We start from the raw sequence: 23238 nt of genomic DNA, 5'->3' as shown, positions 1-23238 counted from the left end.
TCAGTAATGAAGATATAATCCACCTGTGAAACAGGGATGTAATTAATGTAATACCATTTTAATTTGCCAAGAACAAGTTATGCCCCATATGTTCAAACTTCATGGGCAGTATAATATCTGTCATTGAACTCTGCCTGACTTTCGTTTGTGAGATAGGCAGTGTTACAAATATTAACAGCAATGCTAGTGTCTTTTGAGCCACAGCGGCATCAGGTAAGCATTTGTCAATTTAACAGTTATAAAATAATGAACCATGAGCCTTGTCGAGGTGATGTGGCTTGAGTGCCTCAACGATATAGATTGCCACACTGCAGATGCAACCACAACTAACGGATATCTGTGGAGAGGCCAGACAAACATGTGGTTTCTGAGGAGAGACAGCCATCTTTTCAGTAGCTGGAGGGGCAAATTCTGGCCGACTGACTGAGTTGGCCTTGTACAGTCTTGTTCTGCTGGTACTGTGAATGTCTAAAAGCAAGGGGAAATTACAGGCATTACTTTTTCCAAGGGCTCATATCTCTTCTGTATGGTTAAATGATGATGGTGTCCCCTTAGGTAAAATATTCCACTGGGAAAAACATATCTGGCATTTTGTGGGTCAGAGCATGGAACACAGAGTATCAGAGGGGGAAATGGATCGGTTGAAGTTAGAAACAGTGGGAATTAGTGAAAAGCACTGGCACGTACAAGAGGGCTTCTGGTCAGGTGCATATAGGATTATCAGGATAAAACCAAATTGGAGTTGGTCTAATAATGAATAAGAAAACAGGAATATGTGTAAGCAGATGAAGAGAGTGAAAGAATGTATGTGATGACATGAGTAAAATTATTCAGATAGTTATGAGAGTTGAAAATTTAGTTGTGACAGAAACCTGGAATTTGATAATAGGAAACGGTGAAGAAGAAACTTTGTAGGAGAACTTGGATGATGCGAGGTGAGGGAAAGGGAGTGTGTGTGTGTGTGTGTGTGTGTGTGGGGGGGGGGGGGGGGGGGATGATAACTGCACTGCACCCATCAATCAGCTATAGGTCAGTGGTTGCATTTCCCATATTTTACATGTTTGTTAATTATTCAAATTAGAATTTTTCACTTTCTCAAAACTTTTTGACGAACTTTGTGAATCTTCACGCACACTAAAACTGCTTTCCCACAAAAGAGTACCGATAACTTTCCCATTTGCTAAGCATACAGCTAGTAGTTAAACATACTTATTTATCTGCCTATTGTATCTCTGTCTCTTTTAAGTTTTCTGTCTTTTACATTAATATCTACAACAGAACAGCTTCTGTAATACATGAATCTGCAAACGAGCATCACCTACAGTTTAGTTAGTTCATTTCTGCTAGTCAAGCAGTAGTCACCGTCAGTAACTCTGCAGCTGGTATTCTGTTTGTACGCACAGTCAGTCAGTCAGTGCCCAGCAGTCACAATATATAACCTTAAGTGAGAATTTACTATGTAAAGTTCACAGTGAATCACTTGTGAATATTTGGAATGTTATTCAAGTTTGTGTAACTTATTGACCTATGCAAAGATACAAATGTCCTACAGTTTACAAAACTGATCATCTAACCTAACTGTGTGTTAATAAATGTGAAAAGAAATGAAAACTTAATTCTAGGTGTTTGTGTGCATTATTTAATAGTTCACCACCATCAATCACCATGGGAAGGAGATTAAAGTAGAAATTCTATGAGACAAAGGCATGTGAACCAGGTTGGTAATTGCAACTTTTTGGAACAGCTTTCAAACACTACTGGAGAAACAACATTTACTAATCTGTGGAGCTTGGATCCTAACACCAAAATTTTTTATATTCACTACCCCGGGCATGGGTCCTAATACCAAAACTGTAGTATATAGTCACTCCCCCTATATTTTCACTGGATGCTGGATAGTATGAAATTAGACTGTATCCATATAAATTTACCCAATCAATTTCGGTAATTTCCAAGTGATGATAACATAAGTAAAAAAACATCTCCTAGTAATCTACAAGCCCTTTGATTTTCTTGTACTGATATCAGAAGTTAATCTGTTTCATTTTTTTGTTGGGAAATACTAAATTAGTGTTCTTTCTATCTATATATTTGACCAATCTGCAATGTTTTGGAGCTCCATCTGTTTTTGCCACACTGTGTAATGTTAGTTATTAGATGTTAGCAAAAGCAATAAGATGCATATTGTGCTGCCTTGTGAAGGTGACGCATTGATCACACACACTTCCAATTGACCTTCTCAAGTGACTATCCGAGACCTGCTGTAACACAATGTGCACATATATTCATCAGAGTTTAGCTGTACCACTCAAAGAATGATATAATCTTCACAGTAATGTGAGTAGCATTCTCACTGACCTACCTGATGTCACTCTGAATTATGTAACAAAGTTCCTGGCCCAAACTGTTGCCTGCAAATCCAACTATAATTATATAATCATCTTTACCGAGCTCTTTTCCCAAAGAGTCTAAATCACATTTGACATGGAGACCATTTTGCTAGTTACTTGGTAATTGACATTTCCTTCTCCTGGGATTACAACTTAGCAGTCCTTTCTTCTGTGTCATTAGCATACGCTTTATGCCCTATATTTGTCAGGTCGCTTCTCAACTCATCAGGCAGCCAGATTGTATTTGTTTGTAGCCTTGGAAGCACCAGGCTTCCAGAATATCTTAGTGTTTTTCATTGATTTGGCATACATCTTATCCCGCCTTAACGCAACTGCACCTTCCATATGAGCTAACTATTTCCATGCAACTACCAAATTGGCTCTAGACTTCCCTGTTTTCTGCTCTTTTCCCAATAATGTGCAGCAGAAGTGGCAATCGTAGCATCCCCAGGAATTACCGGCAGAAGTATCCATGTAGGTCACAGTGTGACACCCCATACGAAAACAACGTCTGATGCACTGATTTCAGTTACTGATTATTCTTATTCATTTTTGCAGTAATTCTTATTCTTTTTTACAGTATAAATTTGTAGATGCAAAGTTAGTTAAGGATAATACATTTCAATGGCTACTCATAGCTCCCATACAGCCAATACTGATTTTATTTCAGGCACATCTGGACAACGCAGCAGAATTATTGTTATGATTTTTGTATCCAGCACAGTACAATAAAATTATTTACAAACTCAAACATATCTACAATATATACACAGGATTTTATACAAGTCAAACTTGTTTCGAGGCCCAGAAATTGGCAGCCTTGATTGCTGGAACATTTGATGCGACCAGGTCATCAAGTGCGCAGAATTCAGGCAACTTCGGGCAGAACAAGCGGTGTGCATCATCTTGAGATTCTCCACATTGGCATGCAGCAGAAGACTGGGACACTTAACGAAAAACACCTGTGACAACATTTCCAGGCATCTGGGGTAACAGACAAACTTGTGCAAGGGTCTTTTTATTGTCATGGATCTCACCTTGTGTGTATCAGTTGTTGTGTCAGCTTGCTGCCTTAGAAGAACCTTCAAGTCTTTATTTTGCTCAGATGTGTGAGTTACTGTCTGCCTATAACTGTAAATGTACTCACATTATAGATGCTTGAGTGGAGTTTTTATCAGTGCCAAAAGCAGCCAAAACAGTTATACAGGGCATGGGCAGCACAACTACATGGACTTAATCATCAACATAATTTTGGCAGTTATAAGAGTCGAGGGACATGAAAGGGAAGCAGTGGTTGGGAAGGGAGTGAGACAGGGTTGTAGCCTCTCCCCGATGTTACTCAATCTGTATATTGAGCAAGCAGTAAAGGAAACAAAAGAAAAATTCGGAGTAGGTATTAAAATCCATGGAGAAGAAATTAAAACTTTGAGGTTCGCCGATGATATTGTAATGTGTCAGCAAAGGACCTAGAAGAGAAGCTGAACAGAATGGACAGTGTCTTGAAAGGAGGATATAAGATGAACATCAACAAAAGCAAAACGAGGATAATGGAATGTAGTCGAATTAAGTCGGGTGATGCCGAGGGAATTAGATTAGGAAATGAGATACTTAAAGTAGTAAAGGAGTTTTGCTATTTGAGGAGCAAAATAACTGATGATGGTCAAAGTAGAGAGGATATAATAAAATGTGACTCGCAATGGCAAGGAGAGAGTTTCCTGAAGAAGAGAAACTTGTTAACATCGAGTATAGATTTAAGTGTCAGGAAGTCGTTTCTGAAAGTATTTGTATGCAGTGTAGCCATGTATAGTTTAGAAAAAAAGAGAATAGAAGCTTTCGAAATGTGGTGCTATAGAAGAATGCTGAAGGTTAGATGGGTAGATCACATAACTAATGAGGAGGTATTGAATAGAATTGGGGAGAAGAGAAATTTGTGGCACAACTTGACTAGAAGAAGGGATCGCTTGGTAGGACATATTCTGAGGCATCAAGGGATCACCAATTTAGTATTGGAGGGCAGTGTGGAGGGGAAAAATCATAGAGGGAGACCAAGAAATGAATACACTAAACAGATTCAGAACGATGTAGGTTGCGGTAGGTACTGGGAGATGAAGAAGCTTGCACAGGATAGAGTAGCATGGAGAGCTGCACCAAACCAGTCTCTGGACTGAAGGCCGCAACAACAACAATTTTGTGACAAATGTTCATCAATAATCTTATTCACAACAAATGGTTCAAGGTGCAGTCATGCATCTTGTGCCCGTCAGGGAAGTTTGAGAGCGAGCTCTGCAGTGTGAAAATCCTACGCTTTCAAGTACTCAATATAGCTCAGTCATTTTAAGTTTCATGGGCTGCAGGTAGGCAGATATAAGCCTGGTCTAAAGTTACAAAATTCAGTTTCTCTCACCCCTCCTAGCCTTCATTCAGTTCACAAGGGAACGGAGAAGCTACTGCAGCATTCCAACAGATGTCGCCATTGTATAGGTAATCATTTTTCGCAACAGCAGTCAGCATCACAACAGCAACAGCCTTGTGCTTCACTGCCTTCATGCCTGCACTGTTTCAATCAACACGAACGAACCACATGTCCCAAGTGCTAGGCAACATGTACTAGGTGCCATAAAAAGGGACATACTACTTTTGTGTGAACACTCTTCTGAACCTGAGTGAGGACGAAACGAACATGGATGTCAACAGTGTATCAGCAGTGAGGTATCTACAAGCAAATTCTACATTGAAGTATGTGTCTTTAAAAACCCATTGAGAATGCAGGTGGACATGGATGCAGCAGCAACATTGGTGAATTCTCAAACTTACGCGGATTTGGGTTCTCTCCCTCTGGATACAGTGTCACGGAGGCCGTCAAGTTATAACAAACAAAAGATTCCTATTCTTGGATAGTTTTATGCACCTGTGACTTACAAGACTGTGGTTAGTTCATTAACATTCGTAGTTGTGGACAATGCTTACACTGAAAATCTGTTTGATTTGGACACTTTTAACTTTTTAGATTCTCCATCGATGAAAAAGAGCATTTCATTTCTGATCACGTTCCATACAACAATTATATGTGCTCTGTGCCACATTTTCCTCTTCAGTTTCTCCAGTACTGTGTTGTGCATCACAATTTCGGCTCATATTAAAATGAAAGTCTGCCTGCCCCCCTTTCATCCAGTCCCACCCAGTACCAGGGACTTTACAGGATCACATAAAAGCAGAATTAGATCGTCTTCACTCCCTTGATGTTTTTCGACCTTTTTGTTCTCGAGAATGGTCACCATCACTGGTAATAGTAGAAAACCTACAGGTGAGTTACACCTCTATGGTGATTTTAAAAAAATCAATTAATGCACTGTCAATCCTTGGTACCTGTCTTTTATTGCTCCCTGATGAGTTGTTAGCAAAATTATTTGGGGAGGGGGGGCATTATTTTTCAAAGATTGACTTAAAAGATGCATATTTACAGCTACCACTAGACGAGGAAACTCAATGCATTCTAGTTACCAAAACACCATTTAGGCTTAATCAATACCAGTGTTTGCCTTTTGGTGTGGCTAGTCCACCAGCTATTTTTCAGTGCTTTTTACAGTAACTTATTGCATCAGTTCCAAGCTGCATCAGCTATTCAGACAACATAGCAGTGTCTGGTGGCTCTGCAGAGGAATATGTGCAGAACCATTGTGCTCATTTTCTGTTTTAGAGTCTGCAGGGTTAAAGTGCATTTGGACAAGACACAATTTTTTCAACCATTTATTATTTACTTGGATCTTGAAGTGTCCCATTAAACCATTGCAACAGACTATTGAAACAATTGCCGTGTTGTCACACCCCACGTTCATCAAGCAATTATCGGCATTTTTAGACAAAATTGCGTACTACCACAAATTCATACTGGACACTGCTACTGTGACAGAACCACTCCATCTATTATTACATAACAATATTACTTTCCAATGGTCCCTGGCTTGTGACTGGGCAGTCAAATTGTTGAAATCTAAGCTACAGTTGGTCCCTTGTTTGATTACTTTTCAGTCAGGTCAGCACCTTGTGTTAGCCACAACATGTCTCAGTTCAGCCATGGCACTGTCCTTGTTCTTAAGTAGACATATGGGCCAGAACGCCCTAGTGCATATGCCTCCAAAACCTTAAATTCAGTGAATCAGCATTATTCGCAGCTGGAGAAAGAAGCTTTAGCAATAGTGTATGCTCTAAAAATTTCATGTTTTTCTATACGGGCTAAGTTTCACCTGATCATAAATCACTGGTGTCTCTTTTTAACCCTTCAATGTCTTTGCAAGACAAAGCTGCACACTGCTTACAGCATTGGGCTCTTTTTCTGTCAGGATATAATCATGGATACATTTTCGACCTACAGTGCAACATGAAAACCTTGTCGCTTTTTGCCAACTGGTCTGGATCCAGAGTTTGATAAAGAGGAATTGTTTTTTTTTATTTATTTATTTAGATGTGGAAACTCAAAATATTGTTGATGGTTTTCCTATTACTGGCACTAAAATTTCTCTTCCTGTTTTAAGTTAAGTTGTTTCTATAATGCAAAATAGCTGGCTGGACAAACCTCTGGGCCATGCTTCTAATTTTTTAAGAAATTATTCTGCGTTATAAAATCATCTTTCTGTCTGGGATGGAGTTGTGCTGTTATTTACAAAGGACACCGCTCCCCAGGCTGTATTCCCATCCTCCCTTCGGCAGTGAGGTTATGCTTTTATTACATGTGGACCACTGGGGGTTTCACATACAAAAGCATTAGCATGCAAGACAAGTCTTTTGGCCAGGCACTTGAAATAAAACAACCCCATGTTTTACATTCCTTTTTCAACACCCTAATGAAATAGTCTCCAAAGAGGTAATTTATTGAAAGTTTCGTAATTCCAATTGTATCTAAAAGAGTGATTTTGTATAAACATTAAATTTCATAAACTTAATTACTTCTTTTCTTTACCTGTATGTCATGTTCATCCAATATATGCTAGTATTATTTTGCATTCAACAATTAAGCCATAATTAAGAAAAATTAGGTTGGCATTGTTGTTTTTCAGTATTTTGTATAATGTGACGTAAATATTGCGTAAAAATCTTTTATGTGTATACACCAGTTTGGGCATAAAATACCAAAGGTTTTGTGTATAGTTATTCATAATAACTTTGAACTTTTAAAAATTTGCGGTCTAGTTATTTAACTTCATTGTTAAGAACATATAAACCGGGGGAGCAGAAGGCTCAGAAAAGCTCAGTTGGAGACAGTTGACAGATGTGACCACTGTCGCCCGTCACTGTATTAATGTAGTAGTTGTATTACTACTGTTTTGTGACTGTGTAGCCTATTTTGTGCAGTGGGCTGCCACCAGGAAGAAATTGTGCAGCTTGTCATTAATAAACTACCATAAAACGACTTGGTACCTGGATTATTTCATGGAATTCATGTAACTAGATCCAGTTTGCAGATTAAATGGACCGGGACGATGACTTCAGCAGCAACGACAGGAAGCAGGAGTTACACCAAACTGAGATATGTATAAGCAACAAACTAAACTTTATATGTCACTGCAGAACTAATTACTAAAGTGTAATATTTGGATAACTGTTCTAGTAGTTATTTGGATAACTGTTCTAGTCTCTCTGAGAGGTGGAGGCCAGAGTGATGAATGACGATCACATGTTCTTGATGTCATTGGAACACAAGTATAACAACAAACTTTTCAAATTCTCTGTTTAATAAAATAATCTTTCAATGATTAATCTGCGACAATTCCAGTCTCCCCCGTGCCAAAAATTTCGTTACAGACTGATGGGGAAAACAGTGAGTGTTGCTGCAGCCTGCCCACAGTGTACCACACATCAGGTGGCCCCCCTCCATCTTTGTTGCTGTGGCCAGCTCTGCAACCACATTGGGAACTAGCTCGCGTAGATTTTGTGGCACCTTTTTTGAATTTCTACTGTTTTGCTGTAACTAATGCATATCCTAAGTTTCCGTATGTGGTGTGTCGCATGTCTGCTGCTATGGGGACAATGATTACAGCTCTGTCAAAAATTTTTACAGTGAAATGTCTTCCATATACGATAGTTACAGACAGCAGGTCCCCCAGTTTATATCTCAGGAATTTGAAGATTTCTGTAAAAAGAAGTGGAGTCTGCCATATCATGGCTCCTCCTTTCCATCTTCAATCAAATTGGGAAGCAGAACGACTTGTACAAACATTTAAGATTCACACGAAAAAATATGTTTCGAATGGGTCACTGGAAGTGCCTCTTGACTGGTTCCTTAGTTCTTATAGGTTTGCCCTGTTGGAGATAAGAGTCTGGCAGAGTTGTTTCATGGCCATCAGCCTCATACTCTGTTACACATGCTTCAATCGATGCCAGTGTCACAATGCTTCCGCCTGGCACAGCTGTTTGGGCTCACAGTTTTGGCTGCTGACCAAAATGGGTGCCAGTGGTCACCAAGAGTCATCATGGCTGATGTATCTGTGTCATCCGCTCTGATGAGAGGAGAGCGTTGCAACACTTTGACCCAGTGCCCTCACCTTCTCCGCTGCTGCTGCCAATGTCTTCACAGCTATCTCCTCTGCTGAGGGTGCCCCCTTCAGCTGTCAGGAGCTAGGCAGAACCCCAACTCCACACTGTCACAGCCAATGTCCACGTCACTGCTGGCGTCACCTGTTCATCTGCCTTCACCGTGGCCTCCTTCACTGGTGTTGGACTAAACATGAAACTACATCAGTGTTGCCTGTCCTCCCATATGGTCTCCCACTAGAGTGGGCCTGCAGGAGGTGCGGGGGAGGGGGGGGGGGGGGGGGGGCACCACACCTGTCTGCGATCGTTCCACTTCCAACCCTATCCACTGGTGGCATGACTCAATAACCAGCGTATATGACAAAAGAAATGGACATGAGGACAGTACTCACTTCTTCACAAAGGAAGAGGAGTGCTGTAACTAATTTGTTGTGGGCCTCTTCATACATTGTGTGTGAAGTTTGTGCTTGAGTGCTTGATTCAGCTGCTAGGGGCCACCTGGCCTGCTAGTACGACAACAGCTGCATCCTCTGTTCGAACTAATGACTATATAGGCTGATGTGCAAGGCTCTGGCAGCCAATTGTGGGTTGTCTGTTGTATGTACCTTGTCTCTCATGTGTGTACATTTTTTCGTGTAATACAGTTACAGTATTCTAGGCAAGTTGGACCTACTGAAGAAAGTCTAAAAATTTTTTGGCCAAAGATGATGAATGTTTCAAGTATCTCTACGAGAAGGTTCCTCAGCCAGCAGAGGCGAAACTGAATGAAGGTGTGTTTGTCCTACTCAAGAGTCATATATGTCGCCTCAACTTAGAGAGGGAGGCTTGTGTGTCATTCAAGAAGATTATTACTAAATTGTTAAGCAACAGAAAAAAACACATTACATTCCTGTAATAGCCAACATGCTGGAAAAATATTCACGGTTTAATTTTTGAACAATGACCTTGATTTTTTTCTCCTCTAAATATTTGGGTTATGTCAGTGAGGAACAAGATGAGCACTTTCATGAAGATATCAAAGTCATGGAAGTATTGGGAACTGAAATATTAGTAAAATGGAAAACAGCTGTCAGTTACTCTGCTGACACATACAAGAAGTAATTAATTGGTGAAAAAGCTATATTTGATATTTTCAGGAGAAAAGAAGAAGGAAATATGAGGCAGTGGTCACAAATACCTCTGCAACAAAGAGGTATTTTCATGTATACAGGGTGAGGCACCTAAGACAGGCAACCCCAAATATATACAGAACGATAAATAAATGAAGGTGCAGTTTTCGACAAGTTTTCTGACATTCTCAAGTAATTTTTATTGTTTATAGTCACTGAATTACAACACTGACTTTGTTTTTTTCTAATGGAACAATATGCTTTTTCTGAAGCATTTGAAAGAAGCTTGTACGAGAACTTCAGTGGCATAACTTGTATGGGACTTGGTCAAACAATATGAAAGTAACAGCACCACAAATAACTGCCCCACTGTCACGAAAGAGGTTCCACAAATGTCTGTCCTATTATATAAAATGTAGGCAAGTTTGTAACTCAGGTACAGTTCAAGTGTGTAACTCAGGTGCAGTTCCAGTGTTCATTCTCATGGCTGTCATATCAAGTGCTCAAAACGTTGACCTTGATGATTGCTACATGCAATAAACTGATTCTGGAAAAATAATACTGCACGTTGAATTTCATCTGGAGGTAAAACAAGCACAGGCCTTTGAGAGTCACAGGTGTTTCATAACAGACCTCTTGTTTTAATTTATAAGAACAAAGTGTTAAGTATGGTGAGTGTGCAGATCACTTTGTGTTTCCTAAACAAGCATTGCTCTCGAAATGTTCTCTTAACAGGGTCTATCATTACATGTGCAGGGTAGAAGGGACTTCCATCATGTTGATACCACACTGACTGCCATAGGTACAGTGAGATGTCTTCGAATTACGGCTGCTGCTGCAGCAGCAGCATATCTTAGGAACTCAAGATACTTGCATGTATTTAGATTCCCATCGACAAAACAGGGACCAACGATCTGGGTCTTCAAAAACACGCACCAAACATTGACAGACCAATAGAGTTGTTTTTATCTACTTTTTATTTTGAGTGAATTTTGAAATTATAATTAGAGCATATTGCAAAGATTGACTTGCTCATGGTTTGTAAACGATGCTTATTTCTTAAACAAAATTCTGCACAGATACGCCACATCACTTTGCACTTTTCAAAGACAGAATTCAGAGAACTACAACCAATTTTGGAAGTCGCTGCCAAGAAGCTGTAGGTGTGGCAAAACATGAAGAGGATGAAATGTAGTGTTCAGAGCACACTAATTTGGTTGATCCCTGTCGTACTTCCAAGATGCCTCTTGTGATATTTGCATTGTGTGCTACTACTGCTAAAACGTTAATTTCATTTCTTTCATCACCTGCTCTTGGCATATTTTATTTTCACACATCCAGTCTTGAGAACCTTTTTATTATAATGTTTGCAAAGACGGATCATGAGTACTTGGCACGATTTGGATACTTTTAAGCATACAACCACACTCCTGCTCTAATAGTTTGCCACGCTTGCCAAACAATATTTACTTTTTTGACAGTCGTATATAATGTAAATGTCTCAGAAGCTTTAGGAGCAAGTCATCTGATCGCTACAACAACAGAATACAGACTTTTGGGCTTCAAGCATGTTATGTGTTTCCTTATACTTGGTACAGTAAGGCAAACATTTGTGGACTATCCTCTCCTGATAGTGAACCTGTGGCTTGCGGGACTGTTATCTTGATACTATTTGATCAAGTCTCATACACGTTACGTTGCTGAAGTTCTCTTAGAAGTTTCTTCCAAATGTCACAGAAACAAGCACAAAGTTCCATTTAAAAAATAGGTGCAGTAATGCAGCAACTTACAAAAATGAACAAAATTACTCGCGAGTGTCAGGAAATTTGCTATATTGTCTGTTATAGCTTGGCAAAAAGTGCACTTTGATATATTTATTCACTCTGGCTATATTTGAGGTGGCCTGTCTTATCTCCCTCAACATGTATGCTTCACTAAAACATAATGAAAAATTACATGACACTTCATTCAAATTACATGTGTTTTGATAATTTTCTAGTTTATATCGAAGTCATATTGTAACAAAACTATATGTGACAGAAAGAAGCTGAGGCCAGATATGGATTTAGTGCCCAAAAAAGTTATAATTACTCTGTTACCTACCAAAATATAATAAAATATATTTTTTTGTTGGTCCTTGTTATCTGCCAAAATATTGAGACATCTGTTTCTTATGTTGTTACCATCATGTTGGTCAGGAGCAGCTCACCATGCTTTTCTGTCTTTTGCCGTCTTCTAGAGAGCAGTATGGGTGGTGTAGCTGGTATCCTCCTTGATCTGGGTGATGCATTCCAACCTTGGTGTGCCTCACCTTCTTTCCCTCTTTTGTCCCTTCAATGTTACTTTTAATGACACAATTATGCCTCGGCAGATTGCTGACTCATGTCCCTTTTCTGTTGGATATGTTTCCAAAGACACAGCTACATTTCCTCCAATCTGCGAAGCACCTCTCCATTTTATATCTTGTCTACCAAGACAATCATCAGCATTCTGCAGTAGAACCACATCTTCAATGGCTACTGTTTTCTGTTGTTCGGCTTCTTTGAGTGTCCATGTTTCACTTCCGTACAGCAACACACACCAAACAAATGTCTTTATGAGGTCTTTCCCCACATGTTTGTCTATGCAGCTTGATATGAAAAGGTTCCTTTTCTTTTAAAAGAAGTGTTTGCCTGGTAGATTTGACTTGCTTCTTTGGAGTTCCACCTAATGTAATTTTACTCTCCAGGTAAGAAAAAGATTGAAAGTCTTCAGTCACCCACTGTTAAGTGAACACTGAGCAATGGTGCTTTGTCTGCTCAGCACTAATATTTTTGTTTTAGGTTTATTAATTTTCAAAGGAAGAGCTGAAGCTGGCTTCTACCACAGCCAGCACCGTTTCTGATTGTTCCACATCTCCACTTAACAGCGCAATATCATCATGAAATTTCAACCAGACCATATTCTTACCATGAACTTTAATTCCACATATCGTTCCTAGTTTCTTCCTGATTGTACCCATTGAATGAGACAGGAGAATCCTATCCTAGATCCTGCTTAACAGTCTCTGCTTCCTGAATTCTCCACATCTTATCACAGCCATCTCTTCTGTACAGAGTCTCTGCACTACTCTTCTGTCACACTTTATGCCATTTTCTCTCAGTACCTCAAAAAAATTGTCACCAACTTACCCTGTCCAATGCTGTTTTTAAGTCAATGAGAGCAATGTATGTGTCCTGAGCCTTTTTTAGTCTTTGCTCACACATTAATCATAAGCTCACAATAGTTTCTCATGTGCCCACACCTTACCTGAAGCCAAATTGGTCTTCTATGATCATTGCATCTATCCTGTCTTTGATTCTCCTTAGACTGATAGATATCAGATCTTTGAGGCACAGGTTACCACTGAGGGTCATATAGTGTTCATATCTGTATGCAGACGCTTTCTTGGGTACTTGCACTGTAACATTATGGAAGTCTGTTGGAAGCTCTCTGGTTCTTTATACAACTTGGAGATGGAAGAGTTCATCATGTAGCCATTCTCCAGCAGCGTTGATGAGTTTTCTGGTGTAACAACTTCTGTGGCTTTCTCTGGTTTTAACTGTCTGACCGCAATGTTGGAAGTCGTCAGATAAGATAACAGTCTCCCTTGTCTTCCGCATCTGCTTCCTTGGTGTTATCCAGTTCCAGATCTTCATTATTTTCTGCATACAGCTTTCTGAGGTAAGGTTTCCACCTTTCCGCTCATTATCATTCCATCTTAATTTTGGACTTCATGCATTTTACTCATCTATTTCCAAATAACTGTTTAAATGATTTATAGGCACATTCCAGTTTCCTTACTTTCATCATTTCATTCACCTCTTTGCAATGCTCCTTCAAAAAATTCCAGGTTTATTTCATTCAACACACTTGTATTGCCTTTTTCCTGCCTCAGTGTCGTCTTGTTTCAACTTACTTCTCATATTTAGTTTTGTTATTTTATGCTTTCTGTAACCCTTCTATCTCCCAGAGATAGATAGAGAGAGAGAGAGAGAGAGAGAGAGAGAGAGAATATAAGTTTAGTTTATTACTGAAAAAAATTATATATAGTGTTTGAAACTGAACTTTAGTTCACAAAGGTAAAATTAGTCTTTCAAGAAACCATGTGCCTTCTGGAATACATTAAACAAGTTGCAAGAAGAACAAATGGAAACGGAGAAAAAAAAAAAAAAAAAGAAGCAAAGTAGTACAGATCTGTGTCAGAGAATATTATTGTGTGTCACTGTGTTTTGTCTTTTCATATCTCCCACAAGAAATGAACATGTTGACCATAAGAGCAATTACGACAGAGTCAACATGTGGCAATAGTCATTTCCATCGTGTCCATGAAAATCGCTGTACGCCAAAGCTACATGGTACTTTGTGCTATTTCAGAACAGTTTAAAGCACTTTGCTTCAATCTAGTAAGCTGTTTGTTTTGCCAAATTTATGCTGTATTGCTTTCCTATTGTTTTTGGATCTCTCTCCTCATTATTGTTTTGGACCATTCACTTGCTTATGGCATCTTGGCTATCCTCAACTTCTCTGAAGTATGAGAGTTGTGCTTTGGTTTACTCATGCTTTTCCTCTTAAGTGGGTGAGCAGTCAACATGGCTCACTGCCATGCTTGGGGCCCAGCTTCAGTTCCTGGCTGGTTCGGAGATTTTATCCGCTCTGGGAATGGCTGTTGTATTATTCTCATCATCGTTTCATCGTCATCGACACACAAGCCGCTGAAGTTGTGTCGAATAAATTGGGGTCTCCCAGCCAATAATGTCATACAATCATCTCGTCTCATTTTTCCTCAAGCTTCCTGTTGAAGTACAGGATTCGATCATTGTTATCTTTCATGTTTTTTGAAAGTATGGGGCTGTGTTTGTGCATTTTGATGCATTTCTGTACACCATATACTCAAAGAGATTTTGTGCATATCTGTAGACACACAAAAGATTGATTCATAAGTATGAAGTCCAATGTGTTCACCGTCAATGAATCTATAGAGACTGCTTTATGCTTATTATGTAGTACTATATAGAGGAGAAATATTAAATGCAAATGTGAGAAAACATTACTGATGTTTCCTCTAAAAGGCTGCCCCAATCACCTCCTTCCCCCACCATTCTCCAGTTAAAATACCGAGTGATCCATCTCTAATGATGTGTTGCAAATACTTCCTTCTAGACATTTTAAGGATTTTTATTACATTGTTTCACGTTTCTTTTTGAGTGATCTAGGAATGTTTACAGTCATTACTATAACATAGTTCAGGAATTAATTTCTTTTATTGAAATGATCTAAGTTTTGGTAATAAGTTAAAATATGACTTCCTTCCATTTTACTATGTACAAACTTAGAATAAAGTGCACAATCTGTAATGCAGTTTTTTCTATGCAACTGTTTACAAACTTTCCAGAGCTGCTGACACTTTGAAAGCTTTTTACTTGCATTACATGAATAATAACATAATGTTAGGCCGATACCACAATCCTCTATTGTACTTTAAAACAGGGATGGATGAGTTTTATTCTTGCATATAGAGTTGGAGGCAAAGGTTGTTGTTAATTTGTAAATGAATGTAATATTCAGATTTTTTTAATTATTCTAAATAGCTGAAGGTAATTTCATGCAGGATCTGTGGAAGGAACATTTGCATGTCACTTCTTTTATGAATATGCAATCTGTATTTTTGTTTTTATGGTATGTTCTACTTCCATGTGGGTTTCTCCACCATGAATCTATGGAACTAAAGTAATATCCATTTATTTATCCACATATGCACTTAAATTTTTATTCACTACAATTTTATCTGCATAATTACTTACTTATTACTTGTTTCCCACCTCCGACTGCAAGAATGGCACACTGTGGGGGATTGATGATAGCACTGAACTCTCCAACGCCAAACATGCCCAAATTGGATACCCTATGAATATAATGGATTTTATAATACAGTCAGAAGATTTTGTATTAAATGTAATTGCTTAAAAAATCTCATAAAATCTAATTTTTAATAAATATATAATTTACTTTTTTTTAAATTGTCAAATCAGAGTTGAAAGCAACAAAAAACACTTGAACACATTACAAAAATGATATTTCTAAAAGGAACTAATTATTCCAAAACACAAATGACAAAAAATAATCACCCTGTCATGGTATTGTTTTGTTGTAGCCGGAATAGCACGCTTTTGTACCAAAGAGGAGGAGGAGGAGGAGGAGGAGGAGGAGGATGATGATAGCTTTAGGCTCTTACAATGAGACACAATGACTACATTAAAAATCTTCTTTGAGATATGAAGCAAAATGCAAATAACAATCTCTGATAAAACTTCCCTTAGTACTTTCTAGGACTGTTGTAGCTTACTTACTGTTTCGGAGAAAGGGAGTTCTGTATCTACAGGTATTTTTTTTTATCACATTTCTAAAATGCAAACGTGTGGGACAGATGTTAACTAGAATGTGGAAACGTCATTAGTTCGTTTAATGACGAACACATCCAGAAAATGCTACAATTTAATTTTATCTCAATACAGAATTGTTCACAGATAACTAGAAACGTGTAACATTTAAATTTAGCCTGCAATTACTAGTAGCTTGTCACAGTTCAAAATAGAATACAGCTAAGCTTTCATTATCATTCACAAATTACCAAACTTGTTTGAGTATTGTTATACACTATAAGTTTAAAACAAAAAGGTCAACTTCTCTCTAAAGACAGTTGCATCTTTTGATAGTTATAAACACAAAAGAACGATGCTACAAGGAATGAAAAATTCACTAACTGGTCGCTAAATGGGTCACATGAAGTAATGTAAAGAAAAAATACTGTCAAAGTAGGACAAAAATAAATGGACCAGAGGATCATAATGTGCTGAACCTCAAAAGGTTTCTGTAGTAATTATTTGTACAGTGACAAAGAGCTGTCAGAGATCATTCCCTACCTCCGGCCTTCACCATCGGTGGCACAGTAATCTACAAGCCGTAATCACAAGAAGCGCTCTGGGAAGAGGCCACACCACTGCAGTTCATGTCACATCACCTGGCAGGACACCGTCACCTCAGATTGGCTATAACTGCACACCTGCCGCACAGAGGACTCGTTCTCATGTGTACTACCTAGATGGAATGATCACTGTACCGGCTGCTAGCTGTTATGACTTTTGCTTTGATTCTGGACTACATACAGACCTTAATACTGGCCGACTACCTTCTGTTTGTGTGACACTGTCCTATACTTTACTGCTTTACTGTGGGTTATTACTGTCTCAGTGTGATAAGCCAAATAAATTGTGTTCATAACAGCAGACATCTAAAGTGGCAATGAGTCTTTCCCACTGTAGCAGTTCCACCTGCTTTATTTATTTCTTCGTTTGTTGTCCTCAGTGTTGACGTATTATGTTGCTGCACTGGCTGAAAAATGGATTTTGCAATTTGGACACTGACTACTGTAAATACTGTAGCCAACAGGTACACATTTGCGTTTCACCGTAGTTTACCTTCACTTTGCACAACCCCCCAATAATACAGAGTTATATATATATGGCCAGTGCACTACTGTTTAAACTTTTCATAAGCCTCATTAATAGTTTGAAGGCAAACCTCCACATACTGCTACAATAGTTTTCTGTTGAACATCTATGAACAGGAAAAACATAACCACATAGTTCACAGTCTTCACATAAATTGAACTGTCACTGTCGTAGCTGTAACACACATCCTATTGGTGTAACACTTATTTCACTGTTGATACATTGTTGTCGTAATAAGAAACACAGGTTCCTCGTCTGAAACTCGGCCTTGGACTGCCTGTCTTGTGACCAAAAACCGGGCCCTTATATATCATCACAATAATAGGTACTGAAACTACACATTGTGCGATGTTTAATTTACAGAAATTACAATTAAAACTTAACTCATTAATTTAACTGAATACATCAAAAAATTCATTCTTTTTAACAGTTTCTTCTACTGCAATAATTAAGCCAAATTATTTGTTTAAATCATGAAATTAACATATATGATTACACAAACAATACTTTTGACAAAACTGTTAATTACTCTGGAATTAACGGAGGGCTGATTTTGCTAACATGTTTTCAAATAGAGCCAATTAGATACTTTAAGATTACTAGTATTTCATCTTCCAAATGTTTATAATTAGCACAGAATTTATATTTGTTTGTATGTCGACAATAGCATTTAAGTTACAAAACAATTACTGATCTCACCCAATAATGAAAGATAATACCTAGAAATAGTCAAAATAATTAGAAAGTCAATTACATACATAAAACTAAGCACAAAATCTGGTATTATATGCTTTAAAACTGAGAGTCAATCTTTCTCTATTATGAAAATACAGATTATATTCACGTATGTTAATGGTTAATTGTTAAAAGTGAAAAAACGAATTTAAGGAGGCGAATGGTAAAACAAGGGGAGAATTAAAATTATCCCAGCATGCTTCGTCACATCACCCCCTCATTGAATTGACTAGATAGATATTGGAAATAGCTAACTGGACAACTCAATGACAAGTGATGATAGAAATTGGGTTTAAAATATACACACAAAAAATATTACATAAGAAAGCTTATCAAAAATACAGTACATATGTCTTTTCAAATTTATACTTTTGTGAACTGGCCATATGAAAATCACAATACAAAATATTTACATACAGCGAGTTGTTGTACAATATCACAAAATATCCACAAGTTAAACTTTTAACAAAATTTACGCATCTTCATCATAAGTGATGCCTTTTTTTTGTTAAGCGAAGATTGTATTTTAAAATACGTATCACTTTGTATAAGTCCTGTCTTGCTTAACAAAAATTAATCCTCATGGGTAGCAAAGAAGTTAAATTACACTATGCATTGCAATTCATGTTTAGACAAAAAATTTCACTTGCTCACTGTTTAGTATTTTTCGCAATCACTTTCACTTTTTCAATGAGCTCTTACACACTTTCTCACCAAGTTGTCCACACCTTCAACAGGTCCAAGTGGCAGTTAGCGAGGAAATACACTGCTATCAGTTCCCTTGGAGGCGGTTCTCCTCCGCCACAGTACATGAAAAAATGAGACAAAATATCCTACTTTAGTACCCTCCTTTCTTTTTACTTCTAACTTAAGTCCAAGAAAAAAAGTAACACTAATGGCAACTGATAGTCATTACATCATATATAAATACATTACATAGTTCTCATAACATTACAACAATTAACACTAAAACTGACTATAGTACGGAAGGTGTGGTGACTACAAAAATTTTAAAATCAATTACACATTACACTACAATACATTACTCTAAGTCATAACTGACTGAAACCGGTTAGACTTGAAAGACTTGTTTATTTCCCACTTGCAAAACATCACCTAAAATATGTGCATTACCTTTAGTAAAAACTCAAGATGTGCAGTAGCATAGATTTACAGATCATTATGAAAAAAGAATAGTCACTATTACACAGCTCAATTACTATTCAAATCAAAATTAAGGAGATGGAAGTTGTACCAAATCATTGCCCTATTTCTCAACTCTGAGTACTACTCTCACTGAAGCAGAAAATTAAATCCTCACAAAGTCACAAAATGTTACCAAATAGTTTACCTGTCAGAATATTCACATCAGTCTAGCACCACAGTTTCCGGTGAATCAGAAAAATTATTGTTCTTCGTACCAGTGTTACCACTTCAAGCTCAGAACACAAAAAGAAGTTTTCAAATAACATATAGGTCCAATGACGCAGCATTATATGCCTTGTACCACACTAAAATTTCGCTCTTTCAGTTAAGCTCTCATTCCTAACTGCAGTGTCATGAATTGCACAATATGTACAGTACCCAATGTTGCCTAGTTCACAATTAGATCATTAATACAGTTACACTACATTTGTTTGTATACAGTTATCTTTTGCATTAATCATGTCTGTCAGCTCCATTATTTCACTTACATTTCTCACCTTGTTAGCCAGTGGAGTGCATTCTCAAAAAATATCCCTGCTGCAGAGACAGGCTCCCTAACCATTAAGAAACTAACATTACTTATTACTTTCTTATTTCATTATTGTTTCATTATCTAATAAATAAACACTTTCTCTGCTTATCTAATGCAAAATTGACTTACTGAAAAACACTCCACAGTAACAGATCCTTATGCTCAGGCAAACATAACTATCATTACTGATCACACAAAATTATCACTTAGACAAACTATTATTTGAAATGATAATTAAATGGACACCCTAGCTGCAAACAGGCGTATATGTACTTCATTGGGGACATGTTGAAAATGTGTGCCCCGACCGGGACTCGAACCCGGGATCTCCTGCTTACATGGCAGACACTCTATCCATCTGAGCCACTGCGGGCACAGAGGATAGTGCGTCTGCAGGGACTTATCCCTTGCACGCCCCCCGTGAGATTCACATTCCCAACATGTCCACACCACTACATTCGTAGTGCGCCTAATAGATGTTTGCCCATGATACTCATTACTTGTGGCAGATTAATCTACCAAGTCCCGTACGAGTTCAGGCATAGCGTGTGCGTTCACACAAGAAGGTCAATGGCCGGGAAGCCATATTTTAACTATATGTAATGGTAGTATGTGTTCCCGAAAGGATAGAGCGTCTGCCATGTAAGCTGGAGATCCCAGGTTCGAGTCCCGGTCGGGGCACACATTTTCAACATGTCCCCAATGAAGTACATATACGCCTGTTTGCAGCTAGGGTGTCCATTTAATTATCATTTCATTTCTAGCAAAGCTGCATGGTCATCCATGTTAACTGTTCTTTCGGGAACACATACTACCGTTATATATAGTTAAAATATGGCTTCCCGGCCATTGACCTTCTTGTGCGAACGCACACGCTATGCCTGAACTCGTACGGGACTTGGTAGATTAATCTGCCACGAGTAATGAGTATCATGGGCAAACATCTATTAGGCGCACTACGAATGTAGTGGTGTGGACATGTTGGGAATGTGAATCTCACGGGGGGCGTGCAAGGGATAAGTCCCTGCAGACGCACTATCCTCTGTGCCCGCGGTGGCTCAGATGGATAGAGCGTCTGCCATGTAAGCAGGAGATCCCGGGTTCGAGTCCCAGTCGGGGCACACATTTTCAACATGTCCCCAATGACGTACATATACGCCTGTTTGCAGCTAGGGTGTCCATTTAATTATCATTTCATTTCTAGCAAAGCTGCATGGTCATCCACAGTAACTGTTCTTTCGGGAACACATACTACCGTTATATATAGTTAAACTATTATTTCCCTGTATTCTAGCCTGAAGGGCAATATACATACAAGTCTTGCTAATATATTCCACACACATTACTCCAGGCATCTATGTTTAAAGTTATAGTTCCTTAATATTAGAAAAGGCTGTACCATAAACTTCTTTGGTTAGATAGTTATCTCAATATACTGATGGCACTGAACACAAACACTTCTATTATACCACAATTAATATTAATATCTCATATTTAAGATGATTTTTTACTGAATATTACCCTTGCTGCCGCACCAATGAGCTGATTACTTCAGATGTTAATTATTATCCACATATGCTGATACCTTTCATTTTCTGTTTACCTTACCTCTTTGACATAAATTCTTTAACCATAGTACCACTTTACTTTCTTCCATCCTCTTATGACTGCATTTCTGATCACTAACACAACATACTATATATAGATAAAATAGAAAGAAACATCCCACATGGGAAAAATATATTAAAAACAAAGATTCCATGACTTACCAAACAGGAAAGCGCTGGTAGATAGACACAATAAAAAAAACACACACACACAAACACACACACACACACACACACACACACACACACAGACAGAATTTCAAGCTTTCGCAGGAAAGAGGGAAGGAGAGGGAAAGACGAAAGGATGTGGGTTTTAAGGGAGAGGGTAAGGAGTCATTCCAATCCCGGGAGCGGGAAGACTTACCTTAGGGGGAAAAACTGGCCCAAACTCTTTGCCTTTAAATATGTCTGCTTGTGTCTGTATATGTGTGGATGGATATGGGTGCGTGTGTGCGCGAGTGTATACCTGTCCTTTTTTCCCCCTAAGGTAAGTCTTTCTGCTCCCGGGATTGGAATGACTCCTTACCCTCTCCCTTAAAACCCACATCCTTTCGTCTTTCCCTCTCCTTCCCTCTTTTCTGACAAAGCAACCGTTGGTTGCGAAAGCTTGAAATTTTGTGTGTGTGTGTGTGTGTTTTTTTTTTTTTATTGTGTCTGTCTACCAGCACTTTCCCGTTTGGTAAGTCATGGAATCTTTGTTTTTAATATACTATATATAGATATACATATAACACTGAGAAAAACTTTTCTAACATATTTCTATACTAAAGCATCCTACAGTACAAAATTACTTGAAAGTCAAAGATGAGAGTGTCTCTGATTGACTTACAAACTACAGATAGGATAGGAGAAGAGTTTGACTGCCTCATGAAACATGAAAAATGAGACAGACAGCTGGGGTAAGCATTATCACCACATAATGAATCCAACACAGAATGTTGAACCCCCTACTTGCTTTTACACAAGAGATTAGTCCCAAATATTACATCACTGCTGAGATTTTTGAATCACCAACAAACTGTACTTCAACAGCTGTTCTGCCAATTCTACATTTAATAGTATATCTTGTTTCACACTCTTCAATAGCTTACCAGTAGCACCAATAATTTTTATTCCAGAAACATGCATTACTACTATAACCTCTGGGTTCTTAATAGATTCAGAAAATGGCTGCAACATGCCATTCAAATGACTACCACTGTCCAGTAGAAACTTAACATGTTTACCCTGTACACTTGCTGTTATTACAGGGTGACCCACTTCCTTTTTACTTACCATGTCATCTTGTCCAAACATTTCTTTACTTAACATATTGCCTTCATTATTAATTATAGATTCAAATACCCAATTCTCATCACTGCTGGATTCTTCACTGCTATCATCATTACAACTACAGTCAGAATCAGACACACTTTCACTTACGCTATGTTTTAGATTTGGGACCTCTTCCACCTTTTTCTCTATTTTAGCCAATTTTACATCTACATTTTCATTTACTTTTTCCAGTTTTTCCTCTACCACTACTGCACACTTGGTTTCTACCTCAGTTTCTGAATCATTTCTAATGTGATCGATTTGGTTCTCAAGCTTAACCATACTTTC

The 23238-nt window shown here is 38.2% G+C and overlaps 1 protein-coding gene across 1 annotated transcript in view; it reads right to left on the bottom strand.

Annotated features, from left to right (window-relative positions):
• LOC126199273 (pyruvate dehydrogenase protein X component, mitochondrial-like) overlaps positions 1–23238 on the bottom strand; it is a 122168-nt gene that overhangs the window by 6787 nt on the left and 92143 nt on the right. Inside the window, exon 8 of the mRNA XM_049936081.1 lies at positions 15850–15950. Within this exon, the coding sequence (XP_049792038.1) occupies positions 15850–15950 (101 nt within the window). The remainder of the gene's footprint in view (positions 1–15849; positions 15951–23238) is intronic.

This window comes from Schistocerca nitens, chromosome 8 (genome assembly GCF_023898315.1).
Source record: "Schistocerca nitens isolate TAMUIC-IGC-003100 chromosome 8, iqSchNite1.1, whole genome shotgun sequence".
Lineage (NCBI taxonomy): Eukaryota > Metazoa > Arthropoda > Insecta > Orthoptera > Acrididae > Schistocerca > Schistocerca nitens.
Note: the sequence above shows the minus strand (reverse complement) of the source record. Positions and strands in the feature narration are given on the sequence as shown.